This window comes from Ranitomeya variabilis, chromosome 1 (genome assembly GCF_051348905.1).
Source record: "Ranitomeya variabilis isolate aRanVar5 chromosome 1, aRanVar5.hap1, whole genome shotgun sequence".
Taxonomy (NCBI): Eukaryota; Metazoa; Chordata; class Amphibia; order Anura; family Dendrobatidae; genus Ranitomeya; species Ranitomeya variabilis.
This window is the reverse complement of record NC_135232.1, coordinates 261,530,969-261,550,419: the sequence shown is the minus strand read 5'-3', so window position 1 is coordinate 261,550,419 and position 19,451 is coordinate 261,530,969. Positions and strand designations below refer to the sequence as shown.

Sequence of the window (19,451 nt, the reverse complement as noted above, 5' to 3'; positions counted from 1 at the left end):
ATTATTGTGCTATATGGGGAGAGAACGATTGTTTTTTTTTTTTTAATCAGATATTTTATTGTGCAAAATAAAGACATCAGTATCCATACAAATAAACGGTACATTTGTGTTTTTGATTTAATAGAAACCTCCCTTCCCCCCCCCTCCCCCCTCCCCTCTGAAAACCCAACTCCGCCCAAACATTACTCCTGGAAAGAAGAGAAAAGAAAAGATACAACACATACATATTATAATATATGTAACTTTTTACCACAGTCACTTAATTGTTCCCATCCAGCCATGGCTGCCACAGCTTTTGAAAGAAGCCCATTCTGTTCCTTTTATTATATATACTTTTTTCGAGCTGGACAATATGATTAGCCTGTGCAATAAACTCCCGTCTAGTAGGAGGTTCCTCCCTAATCCAATACCTTGCAATCACCTTTCTCGCAATGAACAGTAATCTAGCTATAGCCATTTTGGTAGTTTCGTCGGTCAGGATTTCCTCCACATACCCAAGTACACAAACCTCCGGATCCCTGGGAATCGAACACGCATAGATCACCCCAATTTGGTTCAGCACAACAACCCAGAACGCAAATAGTCTGGGACAAAGCCATAACATGTGTAGTATGCCCGCCTGAGACTGAGAGCACCTAGGGCACCCAGAATCGTCTTTCAATCCGGCTTTAAACAACATATCAGGTGTCCTATAGGCCCTATTTATCACATACAATTGTGACATTCTCCCAGGTTCACTCATTGATAACCTGGGTACGTATTCTAAGATAGATTCCCACCTATCATCTTCTATTTCCCCCAATTCGGCCTCCCACTTCCCTCTGGCCTTTATAGGGTAATCTAGTAGAAATGTGTGTAGCAGATCCCCATATACTTCGGATATAGCCCCTTTTGGTCCATTATTATTTAATATAAAGTCCAACATTAGATCCTTCTGGATCACTATAGGCCCCCTCCTCTTCTGTGCCTGAAATGCGTGTTGAACCCGTCTGTATTGGTATAGTTTTAACCCCGGGAACTGGAACTCTTGCTGCAGCATCTCAAAAGGCTTAAGGCTCCCATTCTGCATCAACTGACTTATCAACCCAATGCCTTTTTCTCTCCACTCCCCCCAATCCTTCCATATGATTGCATTCTTGAAAGGAAGGGTTATCCCAAATAGGTGAAAATTCTGTGAATCCCTCAACCCCTCTTATTCTTTTAAGCGTCTGCCATACCTTATGAATTAAATTTATAGTGTGAAGACGAGCCCCCAATTTCTTGAATAGTCCTGCTTCTAGGCCCTGACCCAAGGGCCACATGCCAATAATATACATCAGACTGTTATGACCCCGGCCTTCCTCAAGCCCTTTCCCCCATCCCCTAAGATGTTGGCTCTGCGCCGACAAAAAATACAACCAGGGATTAGGCAGGGCAAGTCCCCCCTCGTCTTTAGGTCTTTGCAGTATCTCTTGCCTAATTCTCGGGCACCTCCCACCCCACACTAACTCTCCAAATAATGATTTAAGTCTACGGAATCTAGTTCGTGGGATCCAAACCGGAGAGTTATGTAAAAAATACAAAACCTGTGGCATCACAACCATCTTAAGAAGGTTTACTCTACCCACCACCGACAAATGCAGCTTATTCCACGCTGTGATTTTGGCACGTAATTTGGTTATTAATGGCTCAAGATTGAGCTCCTCAAATCTATTCAAAGGGAGAGACACCTGGACTCCTAGATATTTAAATTGTGAAACCACCCTTAATTTTGTTCCCTCTTCCACCTCCCTAGTACAATCCACTCCTCTATCCACCTGTAAAACACCTGATTTGTCCCAATTGATAATCAACCCTGAAATTTGCCCAAATTCTTCAATTAATGAAATTACATTCCTCAAAGGTTCCCCAGGACCCTCAAGAAAAAGCAGAATGTCGTCAGCATACAGAGCAATTTTTTCCTCCATTTTCCCATACACAAACCCTTTTACCAACTGAGACCTTCTGATAGCCGCTGCCAGAGGTTCCACCGCTAGAGCAAACAGCAACGGGGACAGCGGGCATCCCTGCCGCGTACCCCGAAACAACTGAAAACCATCTGACAGTGCATTGTTCACCCTGATTTTAGCCACTGGAGAGGAGTACAGGAGCCTCACCCACAATACAAAAACCGGCCCAAACCCAAAGCGACTCAGGACCGTCCACAGGTATTGCCATTCAATACTATCGAAGGCTTTATGCGCATCGAGGGAGACCACCACCCTCCCCCCAGCATTCTCCGCCGGTATCTGCATATTAAGAAATAACCTTCTCAAGTTGATGGCAGTGGATTTATTAGGCATAAAGTCCGATTGGTCCGAATGGACCACCTTTTCTATCACCCGGGTCAGTCTGTTCGCCAAGGCTTTAGCCAAAATCTTAACATCTGTTGTTAGGAGTGATATTGGTCTATATGACTCCGGCAGTCGTGGGTTCTTCTCAGGTTTAGGGATGACCACAATAATGGCCTCCCTCATGGAATCAGGCAATATTCCCCTCTCCAGTGACTCCTCAAAGACCCCCAACAATCTGGTCAACAACTCCTCAGAAAGGACACCATAAATCTCAACAGGGACACCGTCAGCCCCCGGAGCCTTCCCCCCCGCCATGGGCCTCAAGGCACCCTCCAACTCCTCCACCGTAAGCGGCCCATCTAACCAATCTCTATCCTCAGCTTCTAATCTAGGTAAACTTGCCTCCTCTAGAAATCTGTCAATGTCACCTTCTCCCTGCCCGGTGTGCGATTCATACAGTTTGCTATAGGATCCCTTAAAACCATCTAAGATTTGGGCCCCCTGTGTTACAATACTACCATTCTCTAATTCTAGAGCATGTACGTGTGACGAATCCCTTTGTGCAGACGTTACCACTGAGAGAAGGTGACCCACCTTCTCTCCTTCCGCGTAAAAGGCCTCTCTTTGAAAAGCTCTCGCCCTTTCTGCTTTGCGTAGATGTAATTTGTTTACCTCCTCCTGAGCCGTTTTCATACGATTCACGGTGTCCTGTGAACGTAAATTACTAAGTGCGGCCTCTGCTGCCTTCAATTCCTCCAATATCACTTTGTCAGCTTCTCTTGTTTGTGTTTTATGTCTAGATATCTCTTTAGATAATATACCCCTCAAATAGGCCTTCATGGTGTCCCATACCACATGTTTCGCTGCACTACCATCATTAAATTTAAAGAATTCCTTTATCTCTTCCCTGATCTTCCCCATATCAATAATTTGCAACCAGAAGGGATTCAACTTCCAACCCAATTTAGCCATCCCCCCAAGGCCGTCAATTTCAATTGTTACTACCACTGGACTGTGATCCGACACTATTCTAGGCAGATAATCCACCTCTTGTACCAACCTATCCATTTCTTCGTTACCTAGGGCCATGTCAATACGAGATAGAGAGCCGTATGTCGCTGAATAGCATGAGAAACAGTATGTATTAGTATTGCGCACTCTCCACAAGTCTTTCCATGCCACTTCTTTCAAATAACTACCAAACGCTGTCAAATTCCCCTCCTTCCTCAACATAGCATGCTGCCCCCTATCCCAAGGATCATCAATGATATTGTTAACGTCCCCTATTATAAGTAATGGAACTCCTCCCCACCTACCAGATATATTTAGGATTTCCTGTAGTTTTTTCCCTGAGTACGGTGGAGGAATATACACCGACACGACACATACCAGTCTAGCAAACACCTTACACACAAGGAATACGTACTGTCCATCACTATCTATTACCACCTCTACCTCCTCGAACGGTACGCCTGTATGCACAAGGATTGACACTCCCCTAGCATAGGCCGAGAATGTCGCATGGTAAGCCTTCCTCACCCATCTTTTATGCAATATACCGGTTTTTTCCTTTACTAAGTGAGTTTCTTGAAGGCACACCAGCGAGGGTCTCTGTTTTACAATATACTGCAAAATAGCCTTACGTTTTGTAACATTCGATAATCCTCTAATGTTCCAGCTCAAAATTTTAACTCTATCTCCCATCATTTTGCATAATTTTAAACCTTCTCTTCTTCTTTCCATTTGTCTTCTTTACCCCCCTAAACTGAGCCCTCCTACCCAAACCTCCCCCCCAGCCCCTCATTATTACAAAATAACCCCTGACCCTACCCGACCCTTCCCTCAATAACTTCTCCCCCAACAACGTTATAACAATCAACGTATAAACTCCTACTCCCTCTCTGTATGAGAAAGGGGAACGCGCTGTTGCTATCCCAGCAGTGGCTCAAAAGCCGATACCACCACAAATAGATTTCCCTCTATCTTCCAGTCGTTCCTCCCCCCGCCCTTTAGAAACAGGATATAAAAACAGTTGCGCCGCCGAACACAACCTTAGCGCACAAGGACCATACCCCAAATTCTTTTAGTAACAGATCACTATTAACCATCAACTCAATTTTCTCTCCCCCATCTATCACAATAGCCAGAAGACCACATTTGACCCTCCTCAGCGGGTCTTTTCTGCTCCAATACGTTTAGCATTCAAGTCCAGCCAATGTGACACTTCCTCAGGATTTTGAAAAAAGTGAACCCTGTCCATGGCCACCACACGTAATTTAGCTGGATACAGCATAGAATAGGCCAGTCCTAATTCACGCAAGCGTCTTTTAGCCTCTCCAAACTTCATCCTGAGCTTCTGTACAATTGTAGAATAGTCAGGATATATAGATACACGGTTACCGTCAGTGGCGTAACTACAAAGTTATGGGCCCCGGTGCGAACTTCCAAATGGGGCCCCCCCCCGCCATAAAATTCAATGTAACCCCCATAGAATACAATGCAGCCCCCCTCATAGTATAATGCAGCCCCTCCATACAGGGGCAGTGAGAAAGACACGAGCAAATGGTGACTAGGGGGCAGGGGAGAGGGCACAAGTGGGCAAGGAAGACAGGCACAAGGGGACACATGGGGGCTAGGAGGCAGGGGAGAAGGTTACAAGGGGACTAGTGGGCAAGGGAGACTGACACAAGGGGACAATGGAGACTGACACAAGGGGCACATGGGGACAAGTGGGCAAGGGAGACTGACACACAGGGCACATGGGGACTAGTGGACAAGGGAGACTGGCACACGGGGACACACGGGGACAAGGGACAAGCACAAGGGGACAAGGGAGACAGGCACAAGGGGACACACAGGGACTAGTGGGCAAGAGACTGACACAAGGGATACAAGCACAAGGGGACACACAGGGACAAGTGGGAAAGGGAGACTGACACACAGGGACTAGTGGGCGAAGGAGACTGACACAAGCACAAGGGGACAAAGGAGACTGACACAAGCACAAGGGGACATAGGAGACAGGCACATGGGGACACACAGGGACTAATGGGCAAGGGAGACTGGCACATGGGGACACAAGCATAAGGGAGACAGGCTCAAGGGGACACACGGCCCCCTGACCTGCCAGAGCCGCTTGCAGCTGTGACCGTGGTAGTTACGCCGCTGCCTCACACACACACATACTACAGATATCACACACACACTACAGATATCACACACACACACACACACACACATCATACTACAGATATCACACACACATCAGTTATCACACACACACTACAGATATCAAACACACACTACAGATATCACACACACACACACACACACACAGACATACTACAGATATCACACACATACTACAGTTATCACACACACACTACAGATATCACACACACACATACTACAGATATCACACACACACACACACACACACACACACCAGAGATACCAGCTCATATACACAACTCACAATCTCCTCTCTGGTACAGGGGTGGCTGATGTAAACCGGCTGCAGCTCCTCAGCTTCTCCTGACTAAAGCGGCTCTGTCGCGCACCTCCCCCCTGCTCTCGCCTTCTGTCCCGGGGTTATTTTGGCTTTCTCTTAAATACGATCTCATTCAGAGGTACATGAGATGTATGAGGGGGAAAAAACAGATTGAGAAGCTGTCTCATCGTGATGACTGGAGCTGCTTCCTGTCTCTCACGTGCCCCGGCTGCCCCCTTCCCCTAGATACGCCTCGGACTGTTGCTGTGCAGGAGGAATCCCCTGCACTGCAATATGGTGTTGGGTGCCAGCACAGCCCGCACAGTGGTCTATCCAGCACAGCCCGCACAGTGGTCTATCCAGCACAGCCCGCACAGTGGTCTATCCAGCACAGCCCGCACAGTGGTCTATCCAGCACAGCCCGCACAGTGGTCTATCCAGCACAGCCCGCACAGTGGTCTATACAGCACAGCCCGCATCTCTCGCCCCCCCCCCCCGAGAATGCCCCCACAGTCCAGTAAAAAAACAAAAAAACACTCTCCTTACCTTTCCTCTTGCCAGCGTTGCTTCCTGCTCCGATCTCAGGCTCGGCTGCAGTCTGCCCGGGACACAGCAGGTGCGCGATGATATGACGTCATCGCGCACCTGCAGTGTCAGAGGCAGAGCGGGGAATGATGGGAGAGGGAGCGTCTGTAGACGCTCTCTCCTCCGTCATTGCATTTAACTGTACCGGTGTCATAGACGCCGGTATAGTTGAATGCGACGGCGGGGGGGGTGAGTCGGTGGCGGCGGATCGAGCAGCCCATGACTGGCACCGGCTCTTCTGGCATTTGCCAGAAGTGCCCGATGGCCAGTCCGGCCCTGCTCTGACCTGCCGGCCTCGGGCCCCTGACCTGCCGGGCCCGGTCGCAGTGGCGACCGCTGCAACCGCGGTAGTTACGCCCCTGTCCATACTGTACAATGGCCACACATAGTGCTCTATACTGTACAATGGCCACACATGATGCTCCATACTGTACAATTGGCCATACATGATATTGCCTACAGTATAATGGCCACACATAGTTACTCCTACACACGCGGCTGAGCTCCGTACACATTGCACATGCGGCTCCCCTCCGTACACCTCGTACACACCCGGCTCCGCTCCGTACACCTTGCACACACGGCTTCGCTCCGTATACCTCGTACACACACGGCTACGCTCCGTACACCTCGTACACACACGGCTACGCTCCGTACACCTCGTACACACACGGCTCCGCTCCGCTCCGCTCCGTACACCTCATACACACACTGCTCCGCTCTGTACACCTCATACACCCACGGCTCCGCTCCGTACACCTCATACACACACGGCTCCGCTCTGTACACCTCATACACACACTGCTCCGCTCTGTACACCTCATACACACACGGCTCCGCTCCGTACACCTCATACACACACGGCTCCGCTCCGTACACCTCATACACACCCGGCTCCGCCTTGTACACCTCATACACACACGGCTCCGCTCCGTACACCTCATACACACACAGCTCCGCTCCGTACACCTCATACTCACACAGCTCCGCTCCGTACACCTCATACACACACAGCTCCGCTCCGTACACCTCATACACACACGGCTCCGCTCCGTACACCTAATACACACCCAGCTCTGCCTTGTACACCTCATACACACCCGGCTCTGCCTTGTACACCTCATACACACACGGCTCCGCTCCGTACACCTCATACACACACGGCTCCGCTCCGTACACCTAATACACACCCAGCTCTGCCTTGTACACCTCATACACACACAGCTCCGCTCCGTACACCTCATACACACACAGCTCCGCTCCGTACACCTCATACACACACGGCTCCGCTCTGTACACCTCATACACACACGGCTCCGCTCCGTACACCTCATACACACACAGCTCCGCTCCGTACACCTCATACTCACACAGCTCCGCTCCGTACACCTCATACACACACAGCTCCGCTCCGTACACCTCATACACACACAGCTCCGTTCCGTACACCTCATACACACACGGCTCCGCTCTGTACACCTCATACACACACGGCTCCGCTCCGTACACCTCATACACACACAGCTCCGCTCCGTACACCTCATACTCACACAGCTCCGCTCCGTACACCTCATACACACACAGCTCCGCTCCGTACACCTCATACACACACGGCTCCGCTCCGTACACCTAATACACACCCAGCTCCGCCTTGTACACCTCATACACACACGGCTCCGCTCCGTACACCTCATACACACCCAGCTCTGCCTTGTACACCTCATACACACCCGGCTCTGCCTTGTACACCTCATACACACCCGGCTCCGCCTTGTACACCTCATACACACCCGGCTCCGCCTTGTACACCTCATACACACACGGCTCCGCTCCGTACACCTCATACACACACTGCTCCGCTCTGTACACCTCATACACCCACGGCTCCGCTCCGTACACCTCATACACACACGGCTCCGCTCTGTACACCTCATACACACACTGCTCCGCTCTGTACACCTCATACACACACGGCTCCGCTCCGTACACCTCATACACACACGGCTCCGCTCCGTACACCTCATACACACCCGGCTCCGCCTTGTACACCTCATACACACACGGCTCCGCTCCGTACACCTCATACACACACAGCTCCGCTCCGTACACCTCATACTCACACAGCTCCGCTCCGTACACCTCATACACACACAGCTCCGCTCCGTACACCTCATACACACACAGCTCCGCTCCATACACCTCATACACACACGGCTCCGCTCCGTACACCTCATACACACACGGCTCCGCTCCGTACACCTCATACACACACGGCTCCGCTCCGTACACCTCATACTCACACAGCTCCGCTCCGTACACCTCATACACACACAGCTCCGCTCCGTACACCTCATACACACACAGCTCCGCTCCGTACACCTCATACACACACTGCTCTGCTACATCCACACAAACCCCTCCTGACCTCACACAAAAGCTTACCCTCCTCCAGCATGATGACAACCAGCACTGCACTACTGTCCTGCACTACACGGAAGCCCTTGATCATGTGACTCCGACTCCTCCCCTCCTGTGACCTCATCCTAGGTCCTGTGCGCACAGAGCAGCTGCAGCCATAGTTGTGGTGTGCGGCTCTCTGCGGTGGAGGGGCTCTGCTGCGGGACAAGTGCAGTCCCACCAGTGATCGCGCATGCACTGAGAGAGTGCACGCGCACCAGGGCCTGTAAAGAAGGTTTATAAAGGGCCGGCGGCCCATTTTGTAGCTCAGAGTTCTTAGGGGCCCCTAAGCACTGCGGGCCCCGTCGCAATTGCGACCCCTGCGACCGCGGTAGTTACGCCCCTGGTTACCGTCAATAGTCAATTCCTCCATATTCCTGGCCTTCCGTAGCAGAATATCCCGATCTCTGTAATTTAGGATTTTAGCTAGAAAGGTCCGTGGGGCGGAGCCAGGGGGCAGAGGTCTAGTCGGCACCCGGTGAGCTCTTTCAACCGCAAAAAGGAGAGAACGATTGTTAGCGCTCATTTTATCCCCTTTATAGTGTCAGCGGACCGCTAAATGCTTGTTATATAGTTGCTCACTAGGGTAATTAACAGGATGAGTTTGTCATATCTAAATGCACCTTAAATCTACAACATACTGTGCTATAAAAGATTTTTTATCTCTACTAGTGATGAGCGAATGTGCTCGGATCAGGCGTTATCTCAGCATGCTCAGGTGGTAACTGAGTGTCTTCGGCGTGCTCGAAAAACATGTTTGAGTCCCCGCAGCTGTTCGACAGCCGCAACACAGGCAGGGATTGCCTGTTTGTTAGGCCTGCGTGTGTTGCGGCATATTTTTCGAGCACCTCATCTGAGCACATTCGCTCATCACTAATACCTACTTTAGAAGGCAAGCTACTATGATCCACAAAAATTGTAATGTTCATGAAGGACTGAATTTGTCTTCTGTTCACATTTAACCTGTGACAAAACTGAAGTCCTTTTTGTTCTATGTACTAGAACCATCAGACCTATAGATTCCACTGTACTATTAACTGAGATGTAAATAAGATTTACGTGGAGCGAGTGATCAACTTTTATTCTGTGACCAGTACAGTAATGCTACAACTTGATACAGGTTTGAGATGGTTGTAGCTTGTATGTGTTGCCACTAGGTGGCACACTGGTTCAGTGATCGGACTAAGTGTTTAGTGTTGAAGACTACACGGTGGGATAATCACCTTCCTGTGCCGTTAGGAATGGTTTCAGAATTATTAGTTGATACTGGGGATTAGTCGTAGACAAAGCCTTGATGATATGGTGTAGGTATGAATATCCATGAAGAAAAACACATTGAAAGTATATGCACTGTAATATTGCATTGTAAGGAATACACAGTGACACGGAGTGTAAAGCTGTCATATGAGATAAGAAGAAATGTCTGCTTTTTGTTTTTGCAAATAACAACACATGTCCATGGGCTGTAAAGCCGGCCATACACATTAGATAACTGTCGGCAGAACATATTTTTGGCCGACTGCTACCTCTCTCAGCTCCTCATACCCACAAGCACTCGTCTCAGCCACATGAGCGTTTGTGTTTTAAACAGGGACAGAGGAGGAAGCCGCTGCCAGACGCCTTATATCAGATGGTCTACCACTCCCACCGAAATTGGTAGATTTTAATTTTCTTTTTACTACAGGCCTAAGAACTAACAGGCAGGTAGTTGCTACTTGGTTGTTGGGCCCGATTCCAATCTCAGCAGCTTCCACTGACGTCACGTCCACAGAGCAGCTGCTGTTGACATTGCAGCCCGGAAGAAGAAGAGCTGCTCTGTTGACGTGGAGCAGCTTGATTGCCCTCAGGAGCGTTCACTGACCGCTCTGAGCTTGCGCCAGGTTAGTATTTAGGTGGCACGTGTGTGTCAAGTTCTTCTGGGAGATCTGGGGTTGGGAAATCGTTACATATTGTGAAACTCAAGTCTTCTATTTTTCTATTTAGCCTGTGTGTTTTGTTTCCCATGTTAAATGGATTTTATTTCTTTTGGTGCTGAAGAGGTTAACGACCCTTTCTATGCTGGTTCAGCTGCTCCTGACCTGCTCATTTCCTCTCTCTATAAAATCTGGCCACACCTTCTTTTCCTCGCCAGTGAAAGTTTATTTCCTGATTTGTAGTTGCTGTGCCAAAGTTGGAGATAGTTGTTGCTGCTGGAGATTGTTGTATGCTGGTTTTTGGGTGTAGGTTTTCCTCAGTGTTCTATTGCCATTTGGTTTTTGTACTTTTCTACCCCTCCCTATATTCCTCACTACCTTTGGTGAGTGTTGTATAGGTTAGTTGCTTTTTGTTATCCTTGTTTGTCTTACCTGTTCACACACTAGCATTTTTGTCCCAGGCCTCCTGAGGGAAGGGGTGGCGACAGCTTAGGGTATAAAAGGAGAACAATAAGCCTGGAGGCCCAAACCTCCTCACCTTTAGCGGTACCTTTGGGAGCAGGTATAGTTAGGGTCTCCGCTCCAGAGATGGTGCAGGGCCCCTTTCCCCAATCTTGTACAGTCATATTAGGTTCATTGTATAAAAACAAAGTCTTGGACAATCTCTTTAACTGATATTCAAGTAAATGGTGCTGAGTTGGAACAACACACAGCCCTGGGACATGAGTGCCCATGTTTTTGGAAAGACAATATTTATTTTCTTCTACAACCTCTTTGAAGCCTTAACATTTAAGATTTGGACATAGTTGATTTTAAAAGGTTTGTCCAGGATTTTTTTTTATAAATGGGTTAAGAGCAAGAAATACCTGTTAAATGCGCAAGGCTCCAGTGCTAATGCTCTATGTTCTGAGGCAAGTGATTGGCTAAAGTAGTCATATGCTGTTGTATAGTAAAAAAAATGTCAGGGACCAGGAGTGACAGTGGATTATACTGGTTAACCTGTTTTTTTTAAATTATATATTTGTTCCTTATTTCTACCCACAGTAGACGTTAGCAGACTGATGTAAATTAGATTTTTGTGTGTCAAAATGAGCAGGTTCCACTGAAAAATATCTACAGTAAGAGTATAGCCACTTTATCCAGTGTATCTTATAGCTTACTTTCAGTAAGTAGGGGTGGTACATATTAATTTTCAGGACCTGGTCAATGAGCCACATCAGTTATCTGTGACCGCCAGACAGAAAGACCTGTGAACTGCCTCCTACCCACCGACATGCACAGGTCTTCTTTTGATTAGCTGGCCTGGCACGAAGTCACATGTGAGTCACATTGCAACGATGATGTTGCACACGGATGCTAAGAGGTGAGAGGCAGTTTCTGTGTTTTCCGTCTGGCGGTATGGAGCACTGATGTGGCCGCTGCATCAGGCCCTGAATTGATCACCATCTCTATCAGTAAGATAATGTTTTAGGTTTTCACCCTAGACGAAGCCTCAGCGAAACGCCCGTTGGTTGTGTTTTCCTGGGTCGTTATATGTTTATGATTTGTTATGGCTACATCTTTTATCCATTAATATTTTGATTGTCCTCTTTTTGGCTGCTGAAAGATCCATCTCCTAATAACTGGCTGTACTAAACATTACTTATGCCTTTTGATATTTTGGTGGTATCCTTTATACATATCCATATGCATGTATAGTGAAGTAACTGACATGACTATTTAGCCTATCAATCACTAATAAGCCATCCGCTTAACATGCCCTTGGATTACCTTCCATGATTTCCGTCATGACAGCTATCTGACAGGCAATTTCTGAATGATGCATGTTTTGGCAAGTAACTAGTTTGGCTAATCAATACCTACTGCTATTCTTTATAGACGGTGTCACATGAATCTAATGTTTTTTTTGCCATTATAATAGCCATTTACTCCATTCACTCAACCAAATGAATTTTTCATAAGCCTGTTATATTTGTGCTCTCCTTTTTATCCTAATTGTAATCTTTTCACATATATACTGTCATAAATGTTATTTATTAGTCTTTTTCTTTCTTGACTTGCCCTTTTTCATTCCATTTTTTTTAGAGATTACTAATGTCCTTATGTTTATCTGATTCAATCTTTTTTTGTTTCTTCCAGCTGCGGAGAATGCAAGAAATGTTGCAGAAAATGCAGCAGCAGATACAAGAGCAATGAAGATCCTATCCTGTTGGCACTTATTCCTCACATTGCCTGCTTCCCAACCTGTCACTTCAAGGACCAGTTTGGAGATGGATGTGGTACCCTTGGACTCATTGCAGTATCTTATTTATTGTCCTCAAATACCCGTCCAATATGAACTCCTCCCTGTTGGCTCATCCCGTTTCTCTAGAACGTCCCTTCATGGAGCCAAGCACATATCAAGCTGAAGTCTGCTCTCTGTTACAGCCATGATCATCACCAATACATTAATGAGTTGCAGCATATCCATCTTTTACGCCATATTCGAGGTGTTGACAGGACGGCTGCAGCACCCATGGACCTACTGGGTGATAATTCCTAAGTATCCTGCATCTTCCACAAGGCTCTGTCCTTAACACAGAAGGGATGTTTTTTGGGAAGGGAGGCGGCTGAGTAATTGTTTTCTACCTACACATTACCCCTGCTCTACAAGAAGCTTGTGTTTTTTTTATTTGTACAGTGTTGCAGTTTCTTGGACTCAGGACTTATTTTTTTTGTTGTTTTGCTGTACCAATGTTTACTCAGTTACTTGACCAATAATCCGCTAATTATTAGAGAGCACCAGACGAAGTATTGCAGTGCGATGGATGCACAGAGCTTACACTGGGTTTCGCCATAAGACGTCATCAGGTGCAGGCAGCGCTCCAGAATTCTCCAGCAGGCTGCGTTCATCCATTGAGGTGCAGTTGCTGCATGTAGATGGATATTAAAATGATAGCTTTTTTTATTTGGACTCTTCTCTCCAAAGAAATACCTTTCCAGCATTATTGCAACCTCATTGTACGGACACCGCTTTAAATGGAATCTGTCAGCACAATTTTACTCCTGAAACTAGTGGTATGACGCTATAGGCACTAATGCAGCAATGAAAACGATTCCAATTTAGTAGTAATCTGATGTGGCAGTGCTGAGAAATCAACGTTAAAACCACATGGAAAATAGCCTGACAGTTCATTGGGGGCATGTTCATACACTTGTTGGGCCTGGACACCCCCCCAGTGCACTATCAGACTAATTTAAATCCTGTTTTCTCAGTGCTGGCACATCAGATTATTGCTAAACCTTTAATTTTTTTGCTAGAACCTATACAGTCATACCATTGGTTTCAGCAATAATAAGTTCCCTTTAAACTTTTCAGACATTCATATCTACAAACAGCAGTCGTCTACTGTGTTATTAGTGAATACTTATACGATGGTTGCCTTACTAAATACACTTAGTAGTGAAAATAGAGTATATTTATGGCCCCAGCTGGAAGGGACCAACCATATCACTATTCTTGTGCACTACAGATTGGGGCTGATCACATTTCTGGAGCTTTTTGCTTATTATGTTCTTCTGCGCCTCTGTTACCGTAGAGGTGCTCACATGTAATGTCTTATTTAATTAGATCACAGTTGGATTATGGGTTAGATGCATTATTTTACTTTATATACCTTATATACTAAAGTGCTATGGCGCCCAATGGGACATTCACATTGGCAGGTAGGGTGCTCCGTGGTCCATACTCGTCTGGAAAATCACACACATTGCTGGTGTTTTCCCATGTGGTTTAGGCATGACATTTCCAACAATATCAGAAGCTGTGTAGCCAAATTCGAGATTGCAAAATCATGGTAAATGCAAGCAGATTTGCCGAGCAGCTTTTGACCGTACGCCGCACATTCTCCTAAATTATGATTATCCAATTAAGTTTTTTTATGTGCGTTTTACCAATTATCAACTAATGGAGTAATCGATTTCCTTCTTTCAGTAGCTGTGGGCGCTACACATCGTTCATATAGATTTCTGGTAAAGGACAGAATAAGACTAGGGCTGCACCTATAAAGTAATCAAAACCTTAATTAGCGATTTTCATCAGATTTCCAACAATTTTTTGTTTTCCTCAATCGCAGAATATATAGCTACCACTTTTTAAATATGCTGATGCAGCAATGATTCTGGGAGGGTTCTCCATGCATATGATGGGAGACTCAGCGTTATGTATGAAATCAGAGACATACAGAGATAGTCTAAGCCTGGTTTACTACTCTGGTAGCCATGTTACTGCTCTCGAGCAATAATCCATAGGACCCGAAGCTGAAGGTGGCCATACACATTCATTAGCTGATGGTCAAACACTATTCCTTGGACCCAAACACACACGTGTATGCTCGGCTCAGGTGGGCACGCATGGGTTCTGTATGAGAGAGGGGAGTGTCATTGTCAGACACCTCTGGTGGTGGATTATTGGCTTTGAGAAAGGATCGGCATGTTGAAATTCAAGGGAAACCAAATTGTCAGGTTTCATTAAATTAGTCTAAAGTGTTTGGCCATCTCCAAAGTCCTGCTGGCCCCAGATCATGAATGGTTAAGAAGAAGGGATTGAGAGCTGTGTCATGCACTCTGCATAGCCATCATTTTTCATATTCTCGTAGAATTACCATGAGAGAATAGTCTTCTCCTGGAGATCGTGTACACACTGTCCACAGCTCGTCACATACAAATGTACTATGCAGTTACATTAAATACCTATTTCTATGCCATTAGTTTTCTGTTGTGTAGTTATCAGTGGCCATTTTATTCTTGGCTTTATACGCTGGTATACACAAATTCATTTCTATAGGAAAAGAAACAAGTTCCTTTTATCCTATTAGGGGCATTAAGGGACACAAATAATACCCCTAAATATAGACATCAGACATAAAACACAACTGATTATTTGCTTGGTCGTTTTGATCTAAGGTTGGATTCACACATGCCATTTTTGACACCGTTTTTTAAAGGATTTTTTTACCAGCTTGAGTATGTTAAACTGGCTATATGAAAGATGTGAAAAACATTTTTTTATTATTTTATCTCTCTACGTTGCTGAGATATTAGCTTGTATAGTTTAGGTTATAATTTATTATATATTTCAACTGGGCCTTACTAGAGATTTTTCTCTGGGGTATGTACTTCTTCCCCTGCATGAGGGGTTGACTAATCATAAGCAAGCAAGGACACACAGGGGAAAAAAAGAACAGAACTTTGCTGAGTTATGTCACTATAATCCCTTCCAGATTTTATCTCATGGCAGTTAGTGTGGGGGAGAGGGTCAGAGCTGACAGCACTGTGAGATGAGATCTGGAAGGATTTTTAAAGATCCATAACTCGGCTCTACTGTATCTCTACATTGTAGCTGCAGTCATTTTTTAATTACAAACACTTCCATATTTCATCTCATGGCAGCCAGTATCGAAAGGGTAAGAACTGACAGCACTGTGAGAGAAGATCTGGAAGTGTTTGTAATGATTCATAACTAATCTTTGTTGTATCTCCAATGCTTCATTCAGCCGTCTGTGTTACATTCATGTATCTGTGTGGGGTACGTATTTACCATTGCAAACAATAGGAGAAGCTTTACAATTTATCCATCTGTGTAAAACACCGATGACACACCGATAGTAAAAACGAGCACACGGACCATACATAGTTGCAAAACACTGATGACACCGGTATGAATTTTTCAAATATGTGTTTAAACATGGACCTGTGAATGAGGTCTAACAAATTATAACCTACACTTTGCAAGATATTATGCAATGAAGAGGTGAAATTAAAAAATAAAAACTACCGTACGTTTTCTTCAGCTCTGCAGCCACTATTCCATGATGTGGCCAGTTTAACATGCTCAAACTGATGAAAGGTTCTCTTTAGTAAGGAAAAGGGAAACTATTAGGCTGGCTTCACACACAACGTTTTATCCTGTTTGTTTTTTTACTTTTGTCTATAGTGAAATACTAATCGTACTACAAACTATTCATTTTTTTCTTTTCCTTTTTTAAAAACGCAGCATATTTTTGGGCCTTCTCATGCTTCTTTCTTGTAAACGGTAGAAAAAAATGCCACTAAAAACATATTTGAAGGCGGTCTTAAGGAAAGACTTTGCTTTCTACTGTTTGTGCCCAGTTGTGTATAAAAAAGGAACACTGCTTTAAAAACTACATGTGTAAATCCAACCTTAAAGGGGTATTCCTATCTCCAAGATCCTATCCCAATATGTAGTAGGTGTAATAATAATAATAATATTAACAAGTTCCTCCAATCAGAAATGTACTATGGTTCTTCTGATTCGCTGTCTCTTTCCTCGTGTGCAGGCATTGCAGGACCTTAGGTATCCATGGGTACGATCACTAGCAACTAGCTATCTGTCACTATATCAGTGGTCGTAACCATGGATACCTAAGGTCCTGCAATGCCTGCACATAAGGTAAGAGACCAAGCAAATCAGAATAACTATACTACATTTCTAATTGGAGGTATTTGCTAATATTATGATTACACCTACTACATATTGGTATAGGACCTTGAAATGGGAATACCCCTTTAAAGGGATATTACCGTTACAGCAAATAAATGTTATTATTTGTATAATTAAGTTATACAACTTTCCAATATACTTTCTGTGCCTATTGTACATGATTTTCAGAATCTCTACTTGCATTTACTGTTTACTTTCCCGGAGATTGAAATCTGTCCTGTTATATGATGGACACGCGGTTGTCAGAGTGGTCACCCCAGCTCTCATTGTGTAAATCTGGCTTTATATCTGCGCCTGATTTCTAAATTGAAAGTGATGCAATATATCATGTATACAATTCTGTATTTACTCAAGGTATTTCATGTATACAATTCTCTATGTGAACCATCTACAAAAATGTCACCAGACTTCAAGATTTTATACTGTGGGACAGAATTGGATGGAATTAGCAAACTTGATGATTCCATTGAGTAAAATTTAAAACTGCATTATTAGATGTCAGATTCTATGATTTTTTTTTTTTACTCCTATCGGCCCAATTTACTTTTGCATTAGTTAGTTTTTGGTGTGTTTTAGTCTGCTTTTCATTTGCACCTAATTCTGTTAATATGCGCCTTTTTTCAAATCTGTTTTAAATGTGTTTGTATGTTTTTTTTAATGATCTCCATTATGGGTAAAATTTAGGTTTTCCAGATTCCAGTTATCCTAGATTCTTCTTTTTATATGCCAGTTACTTTGGTTCAATTTTTGTGCCATTTTGCAAAACATGCATTTTTTTTGCTCAAAAAAGTCACAAAAAGGATTAAGACAAATATAAAGACCATTTTTAACTTTTCGCAAAACCGCGCCATTTTGATGAATTTGGCATAGGAAAATTGCAAAATAATAAGTGACTCAAAAAAAAATAATCGCAAATTATGAATTGGGCCCTATGTGTTTGTCTACATGTATTCTTTCTTTTTAGTCAATTTTCTGCTCTACCTTACAAAGGGGGAAGCCATGCTTTTCAAGAAAAAAAGGAATACTAATCCCCAAAATCTGCCCTCCGCTCTGATGTGATCACTTTGATGATCTCTGCTGGACCGGAAGAGATGGCATGGCCACCAGTGACCAGACTGCTGAGGCCACTGTTTGGCTGCAAGGAGAGGTGGCGAGTGGTTGGGATGTCATCTCTTTCATTCCGGCAGAGACCTTCCGGAGGATAGATTTTAAGGGTAAGTATGCCTTCTTTTTCTTATCTGTCTTCCCACTGTAAAGTTTTAAAGAAGAGCAGAAAACCCTTTTTAATACCTGTTTCTCAAAGACATTTTACCATGCTTTGAAAAAATTACTATCCCAGAGCTGTATTTGCCCAACTCATCTCTGTTCGTCTACTTACTGCAAATATTTGATAATCCGGCTCTTGTCAAGTCCTGTGAAGTAAAAGAATTTTACTTGTAATAGACTTTCCGATGAAGTTAGATGACATATGAGACTATTTATTATTCCTCATCGACTTATTTCTCAATTTCTAGACTGGTCGGTATAAACTCTTATTTGCAGAATAATAGGTACATAAGGTTATAAACTAGAAATTTTAACATTAGAGCCTCCACATTCTTCCATACTTGTAAATAATATTAATAGACATTGACTAGTTGACATTCTTATATTTTGGGAATGAAGGGGTAAGCAAACCCACTGCCTGTTAATCCGGTGCCTCTGTCACCTTATATGTAAGGTGGAACCTGTGCCCTACTGTACGACTGTCTAAAAGTTACCCGCCTACTACAGTGCATATCCACCCAGTGATTATTTTGTTATACTGATTGTTGCCGTAATTAATGTTTACAACCTGAGAATCCTAATAAACCTACATAAAAAAATGTGATCCCGTCTCTTCTGTAATATTCGGGACCTGCCGACATTTCTTCATCTTATTGTGCATGAAGCCACATAGAGATCCTGGCAAATTTACTTCAATAATTGTCAATCAAAACAAATTGGATGCATGTGAAATATGCAAAGGCATGAACATGATCATTAAAAGTTTTTTTTTTTTTTGGTCTTATAATTGTAACTGAAAATCAAAGCCACGAGGTTGGACATTAAATGCAACGTTGCTGCAGTGTGTTAACACTTTCGTTAGGCTTCATTCAGACATTTTTATTTTTTCACGTACAAGGGCTATCCGTGTTTTTCCCAGATAGCCA

General features: G+C 44.6%; 1 protein-coding gene across 5 annotated transcripts in view; it reads left to right on the top strand.

The window, feature by feature from the left end:
• SEPTIN5 (septin 5) overlaps positions 1 to 19,129 on the top strand; it is a 98,946-nt gene extending 79,817 nt beyond the window's left edge. For all 5 annotated transcript variants that reach the window (XM_077293406.1, XM_077293407.1, XM_077293408.1 and 2 more), the window contains one exon: positions 12,897 to 19,129. In XM_077293406.1, coding sequence (XP_077149521.1) covers positions 12,897 to 12,953 — 57 coding nt within the window. In that variant the 3' untranslated portion in view covers positions 12,954 to 19,129. The remainder of the gene's footprint in view (positions 1 to 12,896) is intronic.
• Positions 19,130 to 19,451: the final 322 nt, after the last annotated feature.